The 17990-nt window shown below is 44.8% G+C and overlaps 1 protein-coding gene across 1 annotated transcript in view; it reads left to right on the top strand.

The window, feature by feature from the left end:
• The window catches only part of cdk14 (cyclin dependent kinase 14), a 257958-nt gene that overhangs the window by 16317 nt on the left and 223651 nt on the right, over nt 1-17990 (top strand). Inside the window, exon 2 of the mRNA XM_034102038.1 lies at nt 4123-4154. Coding sequence (XP_033957929.1) covers nt 4123-4154 — 32 coding nt within the window. The remainder of the gene's footprint in view (nt 1-4122; nt 4155-17990) is intronic.

Here is a 17990-nt window from a genome sequence, read left to right as displayed (position 1 = left end):
GTTTAGGGTCACCGTGACCTTTCAATCTGTCCCATTCTCGGAACGCCTTGAGGGAGATGTCTTCAAATTTGGCATAAATCCCCCAATTAGACTCCAGGTTGAACTGATTACGATGTAATGGGCAAAGCAGGTCAAGGGCAATGTCAACAAAAAAACATTTTAGGCCATAGCTAAGAAATAACATGCTAATTAGATGTTTTCACACAATTGTCTTCAAGGATAAAATGATGAAGTGTTGACATTTTGGTAGAACATTGATGTAGTCTGCAACTTGAACGGTTTGTGAATGTTTATAAGCATGAAGTCCAGCTGTTGTTTGAGCCTGTTTTATTCTATCCAAATGATCCCATTTTCACCTGGTTTTGGAATCATAATCAGCTTTATCAGCTAAGTGTGTATATAAGGAGTTTGATGTTGGTTTCATTGCCCTTAATCTGGTACACAGACTATTATTAATGAATACATTATGATGTATAGTTTCATAGGTAACTGGATATATTAGTGTTACAGGGCTATTGAAATTATGATTGATTTTACTGCTCCTCATCACAATGAAAGCCTGAAGAAAGAAACTGTGTATAATATCAATACTATATCTATAGATCCTATCTGGATGATGAGAAAGATGTTAATGCAAGTGTAAATGCACGCAGAATGCACATCAGCCTCACATTTTGATCACATGTTAGCCCAGTGGAAATGATACCTGTCCATAAATAAGAATTGCTTTTGCCTGTTGAAAGATTGTAAAGAAAATAAATGGCCCCTGACTAGGTTTAGATTCTGGCCATCATTTCTACCAATCAGGTTGGCATTAGAGTTGGATGGGGTCACAATGTCGGATTAACCCGATGAATGATCTGGCTGTTGGTCGACATTTGGCTGGATTTCAGTTTCCCAACATGGCTGCTCCATGGATCAGTTTCCCAACATGGCTGCTCCATGGTTCAGTTTCCCAACATGGCCGCTCCATGGTTCAGTTTCCCAACATGGCCGCTCCATGGTTCAGTTTCCCAACATGGCCGCTCCATGGTTCAGTTCCCCAACATGGCTGCTCCATGGTTCAGTTTCCCAACATGGCTGCTCCATGGTTCAGTTTCCCAACATGGCTGCTCCATGGTTCAGTTCCCCAACATGGCTGCTCCATGGTTCAGTTCCCCAACATGGCCGCTCCATGGATCAGTTCCCCAACATGGCTGCTCCATGGTTCAGTTCCCCAACATGGCTGCTCCATGGTTCAGTTCCCCAACATGGCCGCTCCATGGATCAGTTCCCCAACATGGCTGCTCCATGGATCAGTTTCCCAACATGGCCGCTCCATGGTTCAGTTCCCCAACATGGCCGCTCCATGGTTCAGTTCCCCAACATGGCCGCTCCATGGTTCAGTTCCCCAACATGGCTGCTCCATGGTTCAGTTCCCCAACATGGCTGCTCCATGGTTCAGTTCCCCAACATGGCCGCTCCATGGATCAGTTCCCCAACATGGCTGCTCCATGGTTCAGTTCCCCAACATGGCTGCTCCATGGTTCAGTTCCCCAACATGGCCGCTCCATGGATCAGTTTCCCAACATGGCTGCTCCATGGTTCAGTTCCCCAACATGGCCGCTCCATGGTTCAGTTCCCCAACATGGCCGCTCCATGGTTCAGTTTCCCAACATGGCCGCTCCATGGTTCAGTTCCCCAACATGGCCGCTCCATGGATCAGTTCCCCAACATGGCTGCTCCATGGTTCAGTTCCCCAACATGGCTGCTCCATGGTTCAGTTCCCCAACATGGCCGCTCCATGGATCAGTTCCCCAACATGGCTGCTCCATGGATCAGTTTCCCAACATGGCTGCTCCATGGTTCAGTTCCCCAACATGGCCGCTCCATGGTTCAGTTCCCCAACATGGCCGCTCCATGGTTCAGTTTCCCAACATGGCTGCTCCATGGTTCAGTTCCCCAACATGGCTGCTCCATGGTTCAGTTCCCCAACATGGCTGCTCCATGGTTCAGTTCCCCAACATGGCCGCTCCATGGATCAGTTCCCCAACATGGCTGCTCCATGGTTCAGTTCCCCAACATGGCCGCTCCATGGATCAGTTTCCCAACATGGCCGCTCCATGGTTCAGTTCCCCAACATGGCCGCTCCATGGTTCAGTTCCCCAACATGGCCGCTCCATGGTTCAGTTTCCCAACATGGCCGCTCCATGGTTCAGTTCCCCAACATGGCCGCTCCATGGATCAGTTCCCCAACATGGCTGCTCCATGGTTCAGTTCCCCAACATGGCTGCTCCATGGTTCAGTTCCCCAACATGGCCGCTCCATGGATCAGTTCCCCAACATGGCTGCTCCATGGATCAGTTTCCCAACATGGCTGCTCCATGGTTCAGTTCCCCAACATGGCCGCTCCATGGTTCAGTTCCCCAACATGGCCGCTCCATGGTTCAGTTTCCCAACATGGCTGCTCCATGGTTCAGTTCCCCAACATGGCTGCTCCATGGTTCAGTTCCCCAACATGGCTGCTCCATGGTTCAGTTCCCCAACATGGCTGCTCCATGGTTCAGTTCCCCAACATGGCCGCTCCATGGATCAGTTCCCCAACATGGCTGCTCCATGGTTCAGTTCCCCAACATGGCTGCTCCATGGTTCAGTTCCCCAACATGGCCGCTCCATGGATCAGTTTCCCAACATGGCCGCTCCATGGTTCAGTTCCCCAACATGGCCGCTCCATGGTTCAGTTTCCCAACATGGCTGCTCCATGGTTCAGTTCCCCAACATGGCTGCTCCATGGTTCAGTTCCCCAACATGGCCGCTCCATGGATCAGTTCCCCAACATGGCTGCTCCATGGTTCAGTTCCCCAACATGGCTGCTCCATGGTTCAGTTCCCCAACATGGCCGCTCCATGGATCAGTTTCCCAACATGGCCGCTCCATGGTTCAGTTCCCCAACATGGCCGCTCCATGGTTCAGTTCCCCAACATGGCCGCTCCATGGTTCAGTTTCCCAACATGGCTGCTCCATGGTTCAGTTCCCCAACATGGCCGCTCCATGGATCAGTTCCCCAACATGGCCGCTCCATGGATCAGTTCCCCAACATGGCTGCTCCATGGTTCAGTTCCCCAACATGGCTGCTCCATGGTTCAGTTCCCCAACATGGCTGCTCCATGGTTCAGTTCCCCAACATGGCTGCTCCATGGTTCAGTTCCCCAACATGGCTGCTCCATGGTTCAGTTCCCCAACATGGCCGCTCCATGGATCAGTTCCCCAACATGGCCGCTCCATGGTTCAGTTCCCCAACATGGCCGCTCCATGGATCAGTTTCCCAACATGGCCGCTCCATGGTTCAGTTCCCCAACATGGCCGCTCCATGGTTCAGTTCCCCAACATGGCCGCTCCATGGTTCAGTTTCCCAACATGGCCGCTCCATGGTTCAGTTCCCCAACATGGCCGCTCCATGGATCAGTTCCCCAACATGGCTGCTCCATGGTTCAGTTCCCCAACATGGCTGCTCCATGGTTCAGTTCCCCAACATGGCTGCTCCATGGATCAGTTTCCCAACATGGCTGCTCCATGGTTCAGTTCCCCAACATGGCCGCTCCATGGTTCAGTTCCCCAACATGGCCGCTCCATGGTTCAGTTTCCCAACATGGCTGCTCCATGGTTCAGTTCCCCAACATGGCTGCTCCATGGTTCAGTTCCCCAACATGGCTGCTCCATGGTTCAGTTCCCCAACATGGCTGCTCCATGGTTCAGTTCCCCAACATGGCCGCTCCATGGATCAGTTCCCCAACATGGCTGCTCCATGGTTCAGTTCCCCAACATGGCTGCTCCATGGTTCAGTTCCCCAACATGGCCGCTCCATGGATCAGTTTCCCAACATGGCCGCTCCATGGTTCAGTTCCCCAACATGGCCGCTCCATGGGGAAAGTGAGTTGTCACCAGGACTGGTGAACAATCAAACCCCCCCCCCCCCCCCCCCCCCGCGCTGCTTTAATGAGTCGCTTTAAAACAGAATGAATTCCAGGGACCAAACCTCGGCTCTGTGCTGTATCTCTAACATTATATTTGTATTTTGTTCATTCTTCACAAGGTGTCAATACAGGCAGTGTCTGATTCTCTCTTCCTTTCTTCTCTTTGCAGCTTTCAAGAAAGAGGACAGCGGCTTTGATGAGGTAGGAGGAAACAAGTGATTTCAGGGAGCTGCTACAGTCTGAGTGGCCCACTTTCAGGCTGCGGAGTGTTGCACGCTGCATTTGATCACTGAATCACTGACATTATTCATCACGGTCTCGTTGGCCAAATGTTTTCAGGACTGCATTGCAGTTGAATGAATGTTTTGAAGTGGATGCGGCTGTAACTCCGTACATATGGTGTGTAATATATTCATGGGTGGAGCGTGGTGGATTCCCTCTCATCTCAGAGGCGTCCCTCAGGGTCAGGCGCCAGCACTGGGCTGCTCTGGTCTGTCAAATGAGACTCCACCAAATGCACCAAACACATTCTCTGTCTAGGCTTTACCATTTAAAAAGTGTGCTCAAACAACAGAGAGGGGGAAGTCCACAATCAGTGAACTGATGATGAGGGACAGCTGCATGTGCACAGTGTGAGAGCTGAAGTGTGTGCATGTCTTTATATCCTCCTCATCGAGTGGTGTTCTGTTTCTCGAGCACTGCACGATGCATTAGGATGCAGGAACACATTCCCCCGCTCGCCTGACCCAAGATCGCTGTACAATTTCAATGAAATGTAAATGAATAAGATGCCAGGCATATTAAGGGCAGTGCAATATATAAAATACACTGTACACATATGTTTGAAGTGTGAAACCGTTTTACTCCGCACTGACATGTTTATGTCAACACATTCCACATAACTGTATTAGGTTAGTTGTTTTATTTAAACTTAATATTATTGCTTTCAATTAACATGATACAGTTGCGTGAAATATAATATTCTGCTCATTATGACGAGAACAAGGCTAAAAAAAGAATCATGCAGGCTAGCTAAAGTGACTTGGTTTAGTCACCACATCTCATTGTGTTGTTTGTCTGCTTTGGATGGAAATAAAAGGCAACAACACACAACGTTAACTAAAACAAAAAGTGACAGGACACAGTGGGTTCCCTGCTCACACAGAATCCCCTCTCTGGGCTTCCTCTCCTTTCTAACTTTCTTTTTATTTGATGGTGGGATTTATACTAATGTACCAGAGTGTAATCTTTTGAATACTGAAGGGAAAATATGAAGGACGTCCGTCATTTTGAAGGAATGACACTCACTGAAGGCTACTGTATAATGCAACTGTTGATACATTCAAAGCATACCTTGATGACCACACATGAACGACCACGCTAAACACATAAAGCAGTCATGCGATTTCAGTTGGAATGATCTCCACAGGGGCTTACTTACTTTTTTTTACCACTACTTTTGTGTTGGCCGACCCTGGTTTCTTAAAGCAGCACTGTTGCCACATGTTGTCCCACATCATCCTATCCCAGAACACTTTTTAATTCCTCCTGTATGAATGTTACTGGAACACGGCTGTTATTTGCTACCTGCATGAGGTATTGATTTCCCTTCTCTGCCCCCTCAGTGGGCTGTTGTTGGAGTGTGGTTGATGCGGCAGTCAATAGGTCTGAGGATACTGAGGTGGGATGTTAAATCGACTGGGGAATCATGCTTGGTTGCACTTTTGAGTTAAAGTAACAGTGAGTGAACCTACTGCAGGTAAAGCTGTGAAACACCATATGGTTTCCAGGCTTCTGGAACATTTCCAGCATCCCATAACGAGTGACCAGACACCAGGATGTGTGTTGATGTGGCGGACATGTTGCTGCTGCTGCGGTTGGTTGGTAGATTGATTCTGTGTGATAGTCCTGCTGCTGAGATCGGTGTATTAGACTGCATTTGTTTTAGGAGGGTACCTAATAAACTGGCAACTAACATACTATGTTTACCCGGATGTTAGGCATCCGTCAGCAGTTTGTTGCCATAATTAAGGTATTAATATTGTATCTTTACCACATTTCAGATGTTCTGTCGATTTTTACATCAATTTGTTTTTTTAAAGAAAATCAAACATATTTGTATTAATCCCTTTTGGGAAATGCTATATTTAACTCATATTTGTTAACATACTGTAGGTAAAGATGCACACATGAGCTCATGCACAAACAGGACCTTTACACATGCATTAGAGCAGAGGCGTCTGAGCGAAGCAGCTGCCAGTGTTCCGGCTCCAGAGAGCAGTGGGGGTTCGGTTCCTTGTTCAAGGGCACCTTGGCAGTGCCCAGGAGGTGAACTGGCACCTCTCCAGGTACCATTCCACGCTATTTGGTCCGATCAGGACTTGAACTGGCGAACCTTCGGTTCCCAAGCCAAGTCCCTACAGACTGAGCTACTGACAGAGATATAAAACATGAATTTTTTACAAATGATTCACGAACTTAGGTAAGGTCAATCATAGGTGCAGATAGGAAAAGTTGTGGTTTAGACGATCGTAAGATGTTTTACGCCATAATTATAAACTAAAGACCACCGTCTGATTTTCCTAACTTTGAGATCTGTTGTTATTTTAGCTCCAGGAAAACTAAGAAGGGTACATTCTCATTCCAAGTTATTGTTAGCTTTTACAGCAGAGCAACAGGAGGCATCCTGCCTCTCACGGTGGGTTCAGGGACCAGGACAGGGAGGCTCGGAAGAGGGCCCATGTCCTCAGAATCAGTAAGATCAGTGAGGAGAGGTCCACAGAGCCCAGTGGATATTATAGGACAAAACTCCCCAAAGCAGCCCTGCTGCACTCTGGGAAGAGATCGAGTAGTACCTCCAGACTGCAGAGCAGCTTCTCCTCAGGATGTTAGACTCCTCCTCTCATTCTCCACATTCCACCATTAAAAAAATAGTTATTTTTCTTGTGTGGCCTAAAGGCACAGCATCTTGCATTTCATTGTGCAACCCTATGCTGTACAATAAGAATACATGAGCGTTGTTAACTAGAAGAGAAGCCAAAGCCCTCATACTGCAGCCTCAGCTGTACTGTGGTGCTGTGATGTAGATGGAAATAAGGAAGCTACGCTGCAAGACTTTCCCATTGAGACCCATCTTTATTTTTGTTGGCAGAGGGACATGAAAGCTCATATATCATGGACGTCACACATGTTTGGCAACAGGGCTGTTTGTCAAGCTTCCTGGGATTATTTGGATAAGAAGAGAAGATATGTTCTTGTCCAGAGGGGGACTTTGTGGTGAAACTACGTGAAGCAGACCATTTCTAGAAGTCACTGCCATGGGAATTAGCTCGGACCATTGGCTATAAATGGGCCTCGCTGCTCAGGAAGAATGTAAAGAATCTGGGAAGGAAAAAGAGAGTCCTTCCTGTCCAGCAGCATGTTAGCAGGAAACCGAAAGTGGCCTTAAGCTACAGTATGTGCACATTTAGGCTCTTTGAGAGAGGTGTTGTGTCTGTTGAACTGATGATAATGAATCATGGTGAACAGCAAGCTATGTGTCTGTTTAAACCATCTGATGGCTGCTCGGGCACAGAGGGCTGAGCCTGCGTTCAGGCAGCAGGAGAGCAGAGGCTCTGATTGCTTTTCTCTTATAGGTCTGATGTCTCAACATTCAAAGTATGCAGGAAAAACCACATTACATTTGATGAAATAGAAAGCTAACACGTCGTCCAATCCAAAGCGCCCCTTTCCTCATTATTTTTCCAAGGCTTTAAAAATGCATCGTAAAAAGAGACCTTATATGAGCATATTCTGACCAGAAACCCCTATTGTATGAAGGGGGTTTCGAGCCATTAAGGGGGGGGGATCCAAGATGTATGGTTGCCAGTTTCTAGTTAAATGTACTAAGAGCAAAGAGACCATCCTTCTCTTAAACTCACTAATGCATTTTTTATTTGCAATTTTAGAATAATCTGATAAAGATGAATTGTATCAATGTGTGGGACCACTGGTTAAGGGTATAAAGGGGTAATCTGTACAATACACTTATTTGCTTTACAGTAGATACTCAGTCCAGTGAGCCGGAACCGGCGTCGTTAGCCTAGCTTAGCATACAGACTGATTGTGGAAACAGCTAGCTTGGCTCTAAAGTATGAAAAGAAGCGTCTTACCAACACCTTTTACCTCACTAATTACCATGTTGTGTCTTGTCTGTTTGATTTGTAGACCACTGCACATGTCCAAAGATCAATTTGTGGATTGATGCCTGGCCCTCACAGTGGCAATTTCAGAAATCTCTCGTCCTGTGTTGATACACAAAGGCTGAAAGATTTTCTTTTCCATCTCCTCGCTGTCTGCTTCTGTCTCTAATGGAAACAGAAACTGAAACGTGACTAATCTGAATCTGTGGTAAAAGTGCTGCACTCGACAGAAAGAGCATGAACAGGGTTTGTTTATTGAGGATGTGCGCATCTGCTTTGTGTGTGTGTGTGTGTGTGTGTGTGTGTGTGTGTGTGTGTGTGTGTGTGTGTGCGTGTGCGTGTGCGTGTGCATGTGCGTGTGTGTGTGTGTGTGATTTTACTGTCATGAAACAATTTGAAAAAATTAACATAAAGTGTCAGCTTTGGTTTTTAAGTATTTGATTGTTTGACAGACGTTGTGATTCCTGCTGGCGTAATGATTTTCTCATTAGCATCTGGGGCTTTGTCTCATTGTGGGATCTCTCTCCATTCTGTCTTTGGCAGACTCAAACAGTATTGTCTTTTTTCTCCAATGGAGCTGAATAATCCCTTGTGTTGAGTGATCAACAATTAATGTTTCTCAATGACTGGAGGCCCTCAGAGATTCCATTCAAAGCAAAACGCTGTCATTATGATCAGCTAGCGTAAATCACTGGGGTTTTCACAAAGAAAGTCTTTCATTTCATGATTCTTGCTGCTGTTACCATAGCATAGTTCTACCTCCTTATATTAGTAATAATATTAATAATAAGGTATTATACTACTTTACAGTATATTCCTATGTATATATTGTTTTTATTGATATCATGATATCTTGCAAATGTTAAAGGAAAACTATGATTTATTACAATTGGTTTATGTTGTAGCTGTTGCCATCTGTTGGTTAGCTGAATGATAACATGATACCTGTTGAGATCTGCATACAGGGTAACATGGACATCAGAAGAGAAAGACAGATCAGAACTAAGACAGTCATACAGCCTTTGGATTTGTCAGGCTAGCTTCTTCATCCTGTTGAACTCCATCCCCCCGCCACCGGGGGAAAACGCGTCATCTGCAGGAAACAGCGTCTGAGGGCTTCTTAATATTTAATAAACTATGAATGTTTTATATCCATGTAACGGGAAGAAACTCAGCTAACTGATCTTTTTTTTAATTTTTTATTCCACAAAGCTAGCGCTGAGCCTCTGAATTAGCCACAAGCGAAAAAATGCAAACGCATTACTGCACAGAAACTCATAACACCCTTATTACTTATCGTAGCTGCACGTTCAACATATCGACTAGCATCATGAGAAGACACATAATCGATAGGTGCCTACACTATCACTCCATGATAAGAACTCGCATATTAGGAATTATGACATCATCCCGATAAACCCGATAAAAGTATTAATAGCCCCGATAATATACAATATATTTTTTGGGTACAAAAAAAGAAAAAAATACTGCGGTGTGGGTGGATAGGGATGAGGGGCGCTTGTTTTTCACTCGGCTCCTCCCGTTTTGCCAGCACTGTGGTATTAGTGGTTTAGGAAGAGGGGAGTTTTTCACAAATCCAGCGCTCCCTAACTCATGCCTGGCTGTGACGTAAATGGCGTGCGGCCGTGAAGCCAGGACAGTAAACAAACATGTCGTCGGTAGTATGGGACTATTTTAAAGTTTCAGAGTTAGATAGTTCGCTTGCTATTTGTATTAACAAATGCAATGCAGAAGTTCCACGAGGAGGGAAAAAGGCAACGAGCTATAATACTTCCAACCTGATCAGTCACCTGAAACATCGCCATGGCTACGATGGTGTGTTAAAAGCGTACAAAGACGCCTGCGCTGCTAAACTAGCGGCGAATCCAAAGCCAGCTGCAAAGGCACCGGGGCTTTTACCTATCGACGAGGCTTTTGAAAAAGGCAAGAACTTTATTTGGGAAAATAAATATGGTCACTTTGAAGAGTCAGAACTGTTCTTGGCTTTGTTTTGTTCATAGTAGTAATGCTCATGTCATTAGCTCACTACTAGTCTTTTTTTACCACCAGGTGTGCAAAAACTACAGGTACATTTAATATATATATATATTATATTATTATCGGGTATCGGTCTTGAGAAGCAGGAAGTTATCGGTATCGGTTTAAAAACCAATATCGTGCATCCCTACTTGTTTTGCATTGCAGACGCTGTCTCCTGCAGTGACGCGTTTTCCCCCCGGTATCGGGGGGGCCGGGCTTAAGAGGTGCAGGTTATTTGAAAGTGAACCAAAAGTGAACCAAAACTGAACATAGCGGTAATATCTCTAAATGTCTTTACACTGTGATGATTGCTTGAACCAGGCATTGTGGGTAATAGTTTTACCTCTTCCTTTCATTTTCTCTTAAGAATATATCGCCACCGTTTACATATGGATCAATCAGTGTTGATGGTCAATGTAGTCAGTTGAAGCAATGAATTCCTCAGTGCATCCTCAGTTGTTTGAGAAAGTGGAGTTCTCCTGCCTCTGGGCTGTGTGAGCAGTGACTACATGTACCAGGATGCATTGCTACAAGCATATCCTCTCCCTTGGCTAAAGCAGCCTCCGCTTCTCTCTGCTGCATTTCTTTAGGAGTAAAACACTGTCAGGCGTTTCCCTGTCCGTACCATCCTCTGCACTCATTTTGGGAAGCCATTATCGCTGTTTGAAATCTCGCTGGTTTGCAACACAAGGAGAACGAAGGATTTCTGTTTTGTGAGGCCAGAGCTCAGGTTACTTCATTGCATGGAAACTGATTGTTGGATTCTTTCATATTGGAGTCATACATAACTATCATAATCTACCTCTTGAACCTGAGAAACCTGAATAAGTCATTTTGCTTTGTAGCCTTAAAGGGGACCTGTCATGCAAAATGCACTTTTTGATGTCTTTTATTCATAAACATGTGTCCCCGGTGTGTCAGGGAACTCATAAAGTGTCAGAAAATAAAACTCTCTCTCTTTTCCTCCGTACCCAAATCTCTAAAAACGGGGGAACAACGGAGCTGATCCAGATTTGCGTCCGATATGACGTAATATCGGAAATGTGGACCCACGGCCCCATCAGAAAGTTGCTATCAGAAACAATGCCCGACGTGTTTAAGACGTAATATGGTCTTTGTTTACATTAGCAAGCATCGCTAACCCTCAGAGCTAACCTGGACTGGAGAGAGTATGTGTAAAGAAGCAGGATATATAAAAAGGAACTCACCTTGTAGTAAACCCGCAAGCATTTGAGCTCCAAACTGTTTCAGAAATAATCCTTGATGTGGTTTGGAACATGATATGGCGTTTAATCACGGCAGCATCTAGCTGTATCTGCGGTAGAATTCTGAGCAGGCATTAGCTCCCCCTCCTCTTTTTCTTTCAAGCTAAGGACCTCTGAACCTTCACTTCTCTAACAGGGCTGGGATCGAGGGATATGAGGAAATCTGTTTGGTATTTTGAGCAAAACACATCATAGACATGTTTTTTATATATTTGTATATATCTGAGACCCATAATATATGCCTCATAGCATAATAGGAGACCTTTACATCTTATGATGGTAGTCCTTAATTCCTATATTATTATATTATACCTTAGCACAAATACAAGTACCTGAATTAACCATGATCTCCCACTCTACCCGGAGCTGAGCTGGAGCTGGAAGCAGGAGCAGAATGAGTGGAGGAATCTGATGTGCTCCCCGGGTGAGAGAGACTGCCTCAGGATGAAGGACACATTGGTCATCACGTTAAGCTAACCTCTCTCTCAGACCGTACCGCCCTGATAGAAGTATACATGCTGTCTGTTTACAGTGAGGGTCATGCATATGTAGATGTTCCTTCTGCCTGTAAGGTCTGGTACACTGTCGGTCTCTTGAGTTGACCACATCCCTCCTGTTCTAGGAACAAGGTCAGAAACCTGGCTGTTGGCGGGAACACGTCTCAATAGAACATTAGCATGCAGAGAGGGCCGGGCTGCAAAAGGCAGGTCCCTTTCAATTGATTTTTCCTGCTTGAAGTTCAATTAGCGAAGCTTATTTTGGCGGCTTTGAAAATTCCAATCATTGTGGCACGTTGATAACATTCCCTGAAAAGACAAAATTGATGTCAGCTGTTGATTAAAGCGCTCTCTGGTTATCGTTGTGAAGATCCATCGGCTTTCATGCCCTACATGTTTGTGGATGTAAAGCTCGACATGAATCCAATAGAGTGTTGAGCCGCAGAGCAGCAGAGATGACTTTCAGAAGAGGAAGCATCAGGACCTATCAACCTTGTGAAGCTGACAATTGAGCGGCCCGACCAAGCAAGGAGGCAGAGGCAGACCGTCCAAAGATACAACCCGGTGTGGGCATTTATTAAAACATGAACACATTACACACAGCCTCAATCCTGCTGCTGTTGTTCACGTGAGCCCAGCCTGCAGCCACCAGGATCTCACACACACTCCCTGCCCCTAACAGCCAGGGAAACAGAGCCTAAATACCCACACACACTAATCAGCAACTAGACACAGGTGAGGGGGGAGGAGACGACACAGGGCACCAGGTGCACACAATCAGCAACAGACATAAGGGGAGGGGGAACACTTTTCAAACACAAACATATAACTGAACAGAAGTACACACATACAAACCCAACTAAACGCAGTCAGCACTTATACAATTAATGCCACTTAACGCTATGATGTCTACACCCCCACGTATTATTTGCACCCGGATTATTCTTAACCGCTGTCATTCTACACCAGCATAAGCACTTTCGGCGCTCTCGCTAACTCCCCTATCTTGTCAGGCGGAGCCGAGGACCCGACCAGCACCTGCCCGACGACATTTCAATTAATACGGTTTAATCCTTTAATAAATACTCTCTCAATAATTAGTATAAATTATATAAAATGTGCAAATATGCCATGCCAAACGGTACTGTGCAATAAAGTGCAAAACTGTTCACTAAAGTGCTGAGTTACCAGGCCCGAAGCCGTCCGTTCACACTGACGAAGTTACCTATCAGCAGAGATAGATCACTTCTCTGAGTGAAGGTCGGCTGGAGGAAGAGGAGCACATTGTGATTCATCGTATCAGCGTCTGTTTGGCTAGTCGACATCAGAGTTCAATTGATGCTTTTGTTTCACAGTGTAATTCATTTACATGTATACACCACTGTTATATGGACAGCTGTAATGTAACACGTTTGTTACCATACACAATATTCTCAAGGTATTGAACAAGGCAGTATGAAACAGCTTTGTTCCAGCAGCCATCGCTCAAATGAACACGTGTTTATGTATTGTTGTTCATGTGTGTTCTCGTGGTCTTGAATGTGATTAAACATGGGGTACTTTTTAAAAGATTTGCCTGTTGTTTGTGGTTTTTTTAAATGTGCGTCACAATGGATACCGTCTTTGAACTGCAAACCAAATCTACCTATGGGTACAAATAAATACCCTGAATTTCAACCAATGATCAAATTACTTACATGAACTAGCAAGTCGAATACTTAGCTGAAACACCCTGCTGAAAAGACTGGGATTATATTAGCAGAGGCATTTTCTGTCCAATTACAGTACAGGGTTTCATTTAAAGGGGACCTATCATGCAAAATGCACTTTTGTACGTCTTTTATACATGAATATGTGTCCCCCGGTGTGTCAGAGAACACAACCCTCTCTCTTTTCCTCCATACCCAAATCTCTCAAAACGGGGCTGCAACGGATCTGATACAGACTGATCCAGATTTGAAATTGTTCTGATGTCAGGAACGGGGTGCTCCGCCTATATGGGCAACTCTCCACCTATCAGGGGAATGAGAGGTTGCGTGGCATGGTAACAGCATGGTAACAGCATGGTAACAGCATGGTAACATGACGCTTGTGCCTCGCCCCCATCCTTTGCAGGGGGGCGTGGTCAGCTGCAGCTCATTTGCCACAGATGGAATAGAGCAAATAGAGCGGAATGAGGCATGGCTAAAATGCATGATCTGTTTGGTATTTTGAAAAAAAAACTTCACAGACATGTTTTATATAGGTATGGCCCTACAATATATTATTCAAATATATTACATTACATGTCACTTATTAGACGCTTTTATCCAAAGCGACTTACATACTCAACCCTGCGGACAATCCTCACAGGAGCAATTTGGGGTAAAGTGTCTCAGGGACACAACGACATGCTGACTGCAGTGGGGTTTGAACCTGTGACCTGCTGATCCCAACACCAAGGCTCTATCCACTGTGCCACACGCCTCCTATAGCATGATAGGTCCACTTTAAACCGGGTAACAGGTGCGCTGCGCCCTCTTACTTTCGTCGTGCGCTCTAAATGCAGATTTCCCCCCGTAAAATGTTAGTGATGCAAGAAAAATATGAAAATCATGTCATATAGAGCATCAGACGGCATAGACAGCGTTGTTTTTACGGAGCTCCGACGTGGCTTGGGTGTTTAGGTTTGCGGCGCCATCTTGTATACGCGCGCCATGTTCTCCCCAGAATTGATATCTTATAAGATCAGCGCCACAGTATTGCCCTCATACTTTATATATTTGTAAGGGTTATTATATTTCAATCTAAACTAACTCTTATCATTGCAGTCACATGTCCCACATGTGGCTTGTTGGCACCTGGTCGTCTACATTTGAAGCTAATTACATTTTCTTTTTGATGTTTCCAAATGCAACACACTGAAGCTGGTTCAGTGTCAGGCCTGATCCTGAGCCAGTCTCACCTGGCTCTCCTCCGTCAGACCTATGGAGAGACAATCAGAGTGAGATTGATGGTAGCAGCAGTACGGAGCTTCATCAGCAGACCTGGGGGGCCGGGCTGTCAGAACCCCCCCTTTGACTCCTGCAGTGCTCAGAGGTAGTGAGCACCTGAACACAGCGCAGTGTGAATGTCTAATGGAGTTCAGTCAGTGTGTAGGCTAGTGATCACTCATCACATGTACACCTCTGAAATGAGTTCCAAGTATTGCAGTGCATGCTGGGAGTCAGCAGTGAGCGTGCATATGGAAGAGCTCTGTATATAACACACTGTGGTGTTGTTGCAGTGAAGCTCCCATGGGTGCTCCAGCAGCATCACTGTGTGGGTTGTATGTTCTCACTATACTATGTGTTTAATGTTAGCAGGATTCCTCTGACTGACTTTTCGTATGAATACTAAACCTGCCTGGAGTCGTTCATTTTTAATGTCGCCATTTTTGTTCAGGATATCCTGTCCTTGGAGTTTGGGATAATCACTGAAACAGTGTTGTTGACCTTAAGGGTAGGTCCCCTGAGAGAGCTACTTTTATGTTCCTCGGTGCCCCGTGACGAGTGTGATAACTTCATATTGAGCAAGGTGCAGAATTGTTTTTGGCCGACCACCACTGCACAACACTGGACACACAAACAGACTGAATCCAAACATTACCCATGTATCTCAGTCCACAATCAACATCATATTTTGTTTAAAATAAAATAGAACAAAGGTTAAAGACAATGTTTTGTTTGTTTAAAATATTCAAATTCAGTAATGTTGTACTCATCATCATTGCCACTATTACTATCACGTATGTATATTCTACACACATGATGTACGTACTGTATATGCACATACTGTTCACAATCCACCATGAGTCCATGAGTATCCATTTTGTATTTATTTGGACTCTTTGCATAGATTGCACCCTTCAGAAACACGCGCCTTGCATGAAGGCGTTTCATTTCATGTTTGTAGTCATTAGTACTTTTAGTACTTTAGTTTATTTTGCACCTTTATTTGTTGGGTGTTGTTGTCCACATTATTAGCTGTTACAGTATGACACACATGAGGGCATTGAAACATACTCATAGTCCTTGTGGGTGTGCACGTAGTTGGCCAATTAAGATGAATCAAATATATTAAAGGTCACCTGTCATGCTGTTTTCAGGCAATAGCATGGGTCTCAGATATATACAAATATATAAAAAACTTGTCTATGAAGTGTTTGCTCAAAACAGATCACCCAATATAGACATGCCTCATACCCCTCTATTTAGCGACGCTTGCTAATGTAAACAAAGACCATATTATGTCCATAACAGTCGGGCATTGTTTCTGACAGTGCTGTGGGTTCACCATCCAATATCACATCATATCTGACACACATCTGGATCAGCTCCGTTGTTCCCCCGTTTTTTGGAGATGTGGGTACGGAGGAAAAGAGAGAGGGTTTTATTTTCTGACACGTTGTGAGTTCCCTGGCACACCGGGGACACGTGTTTATGTATAAAAGACATACACAAACTGCATGTTGCCCGATAGGTCCCCTTGGAAGGTGAGATGTGGTTTGGCTACGGCAGCTTGACACTCAGTAGTAACAGATTACTTCTCAGGCCATACACACTATATATAAGATGAAATACCTTCTTGTGATTTTGCATCCTGTTATTGGTGGAGTTTTTTAATTATTTTGGGTAAATTATTTGATAAATTAAGTAGTAATCTGGTGTATCAACTCTAGAACAAAACCAACAATATATGTAGTGGTACTTTCTGTGAAAGTGTGCTGACAAATAGTGATTAGAGCATGACTAATGGCTTAACTCACAGTGAGACCGTGAGGCAGTGCAGCTCTCTGCTGACCTAACATTCTGAACATTGAAATTCCTTTTCAAACCACATCATGCTTCTGCCAGAGGGACAGCGCCCCCCGCCCCCCGCCCTCTGTGGCTGAGCACACCAGGGTGGAGAGCCATATAGAACCAGGATTACTCACTTATTCTTGTGTGTGTGTGTGTGTGTGTGTGTGTGTGTGTGTGTGTGTGTGTGTGTGTGTGTGTGTGTGTGTGTGTGTGTGTGTGTGTGTGTGTGTGTGTGTGTGTGTGTGTGTGTGTGTGTGTACCTGGTATTAAATGTGTTTATTAAGGTCACATGTTGTCCTTTGTACAACAACTTTTATATTAGGACCTGTATTTATCTCTATTAATAGCATAATGGTTAGGTTAATTTAAAGCCACAATTGAGGACACAAAGTAAAACATATGAACGCCAAATGCTGACTCAATGAATTCCAAAGAGAGCGTACAATGACCTCGTCCTCTCTCAGTTCAGTTATATCGTCAGTATTAACAGAGGAGTACAGGAAACACTATTTGTTCTTCTTAGAGAGGTATTCATCACACAGGAAAACCACAGGAATATGGACGTGTCTTTTTGACCTGGCAAAGACGTATTATGGCATTATGTTGGAATGACTAGTATTAGCAACTTTTAGCCCATCCAGACATAAGAATATCTATAGCTGCTAAGTGCCCCACTGTGATCAGCAGCCAGCCTGCTGGGAAACAATGTTGAAAGGAACTTTCAGAATGAACCAACCATTGAAACCCTTAATCCCAAAGCAATAACCTGAAAGACGCTAAAAGTGTATTTTTAAAACAACGTCACAAACCAGATATATTGTCTTTCTTTATAGACAAAACATGTCTTTCTTGTCAAACTGGTCAGCTCCCTTAGCCACAGTCGCTAATTTCCATCTGCTATAATGAGTTCCACTACTCTAGAGACCAGTGGTTCTCAACTGGTGGGTCGTGACCCAAAAGTGGGTCGCGGACACGTCTCGAGTGGGTCGCAGATGTGTGAGTGAAGACAACAACAACAAAAAAATGTTTTAAATATATTTTGACTTTTATTTTGAAGGCCCGCTTGTCTAACGCTGTGCATGCAGTAGGCGTTGGACTGGAAGTACCGGAGACCATACACGGTTTTGAAAACTTCTGTCACGTAATGAACATCTTCTCAATAAAACATCTTTGCTGATGTTTTTTTCGAGTCTTCTGGCCAATCAGAATCAAGATTGTTGCCGGAAGTCCCCAC

Source organism: Pseudochaenichthys georgianus, chromosome 16, assembly GCF_902827115.2.
Source record: "Pseudochaenichthys georgianus chromosome 16, fPseGeo1.2, whole genome shotgun sequence".
NCBI classification, from domain to species: Eukaryota; Metazoa; Chordata; class Actinopteri; order Perciformes; family Channichthyidae; genus Pseudochaenichthys; species Pseudochaenichthys georgianus.
The sequence above is the reverse complement of the archived record's forward strand: the minus strand, read 5'-3'. Positions and strand labels throughout refer to the sequence as shown.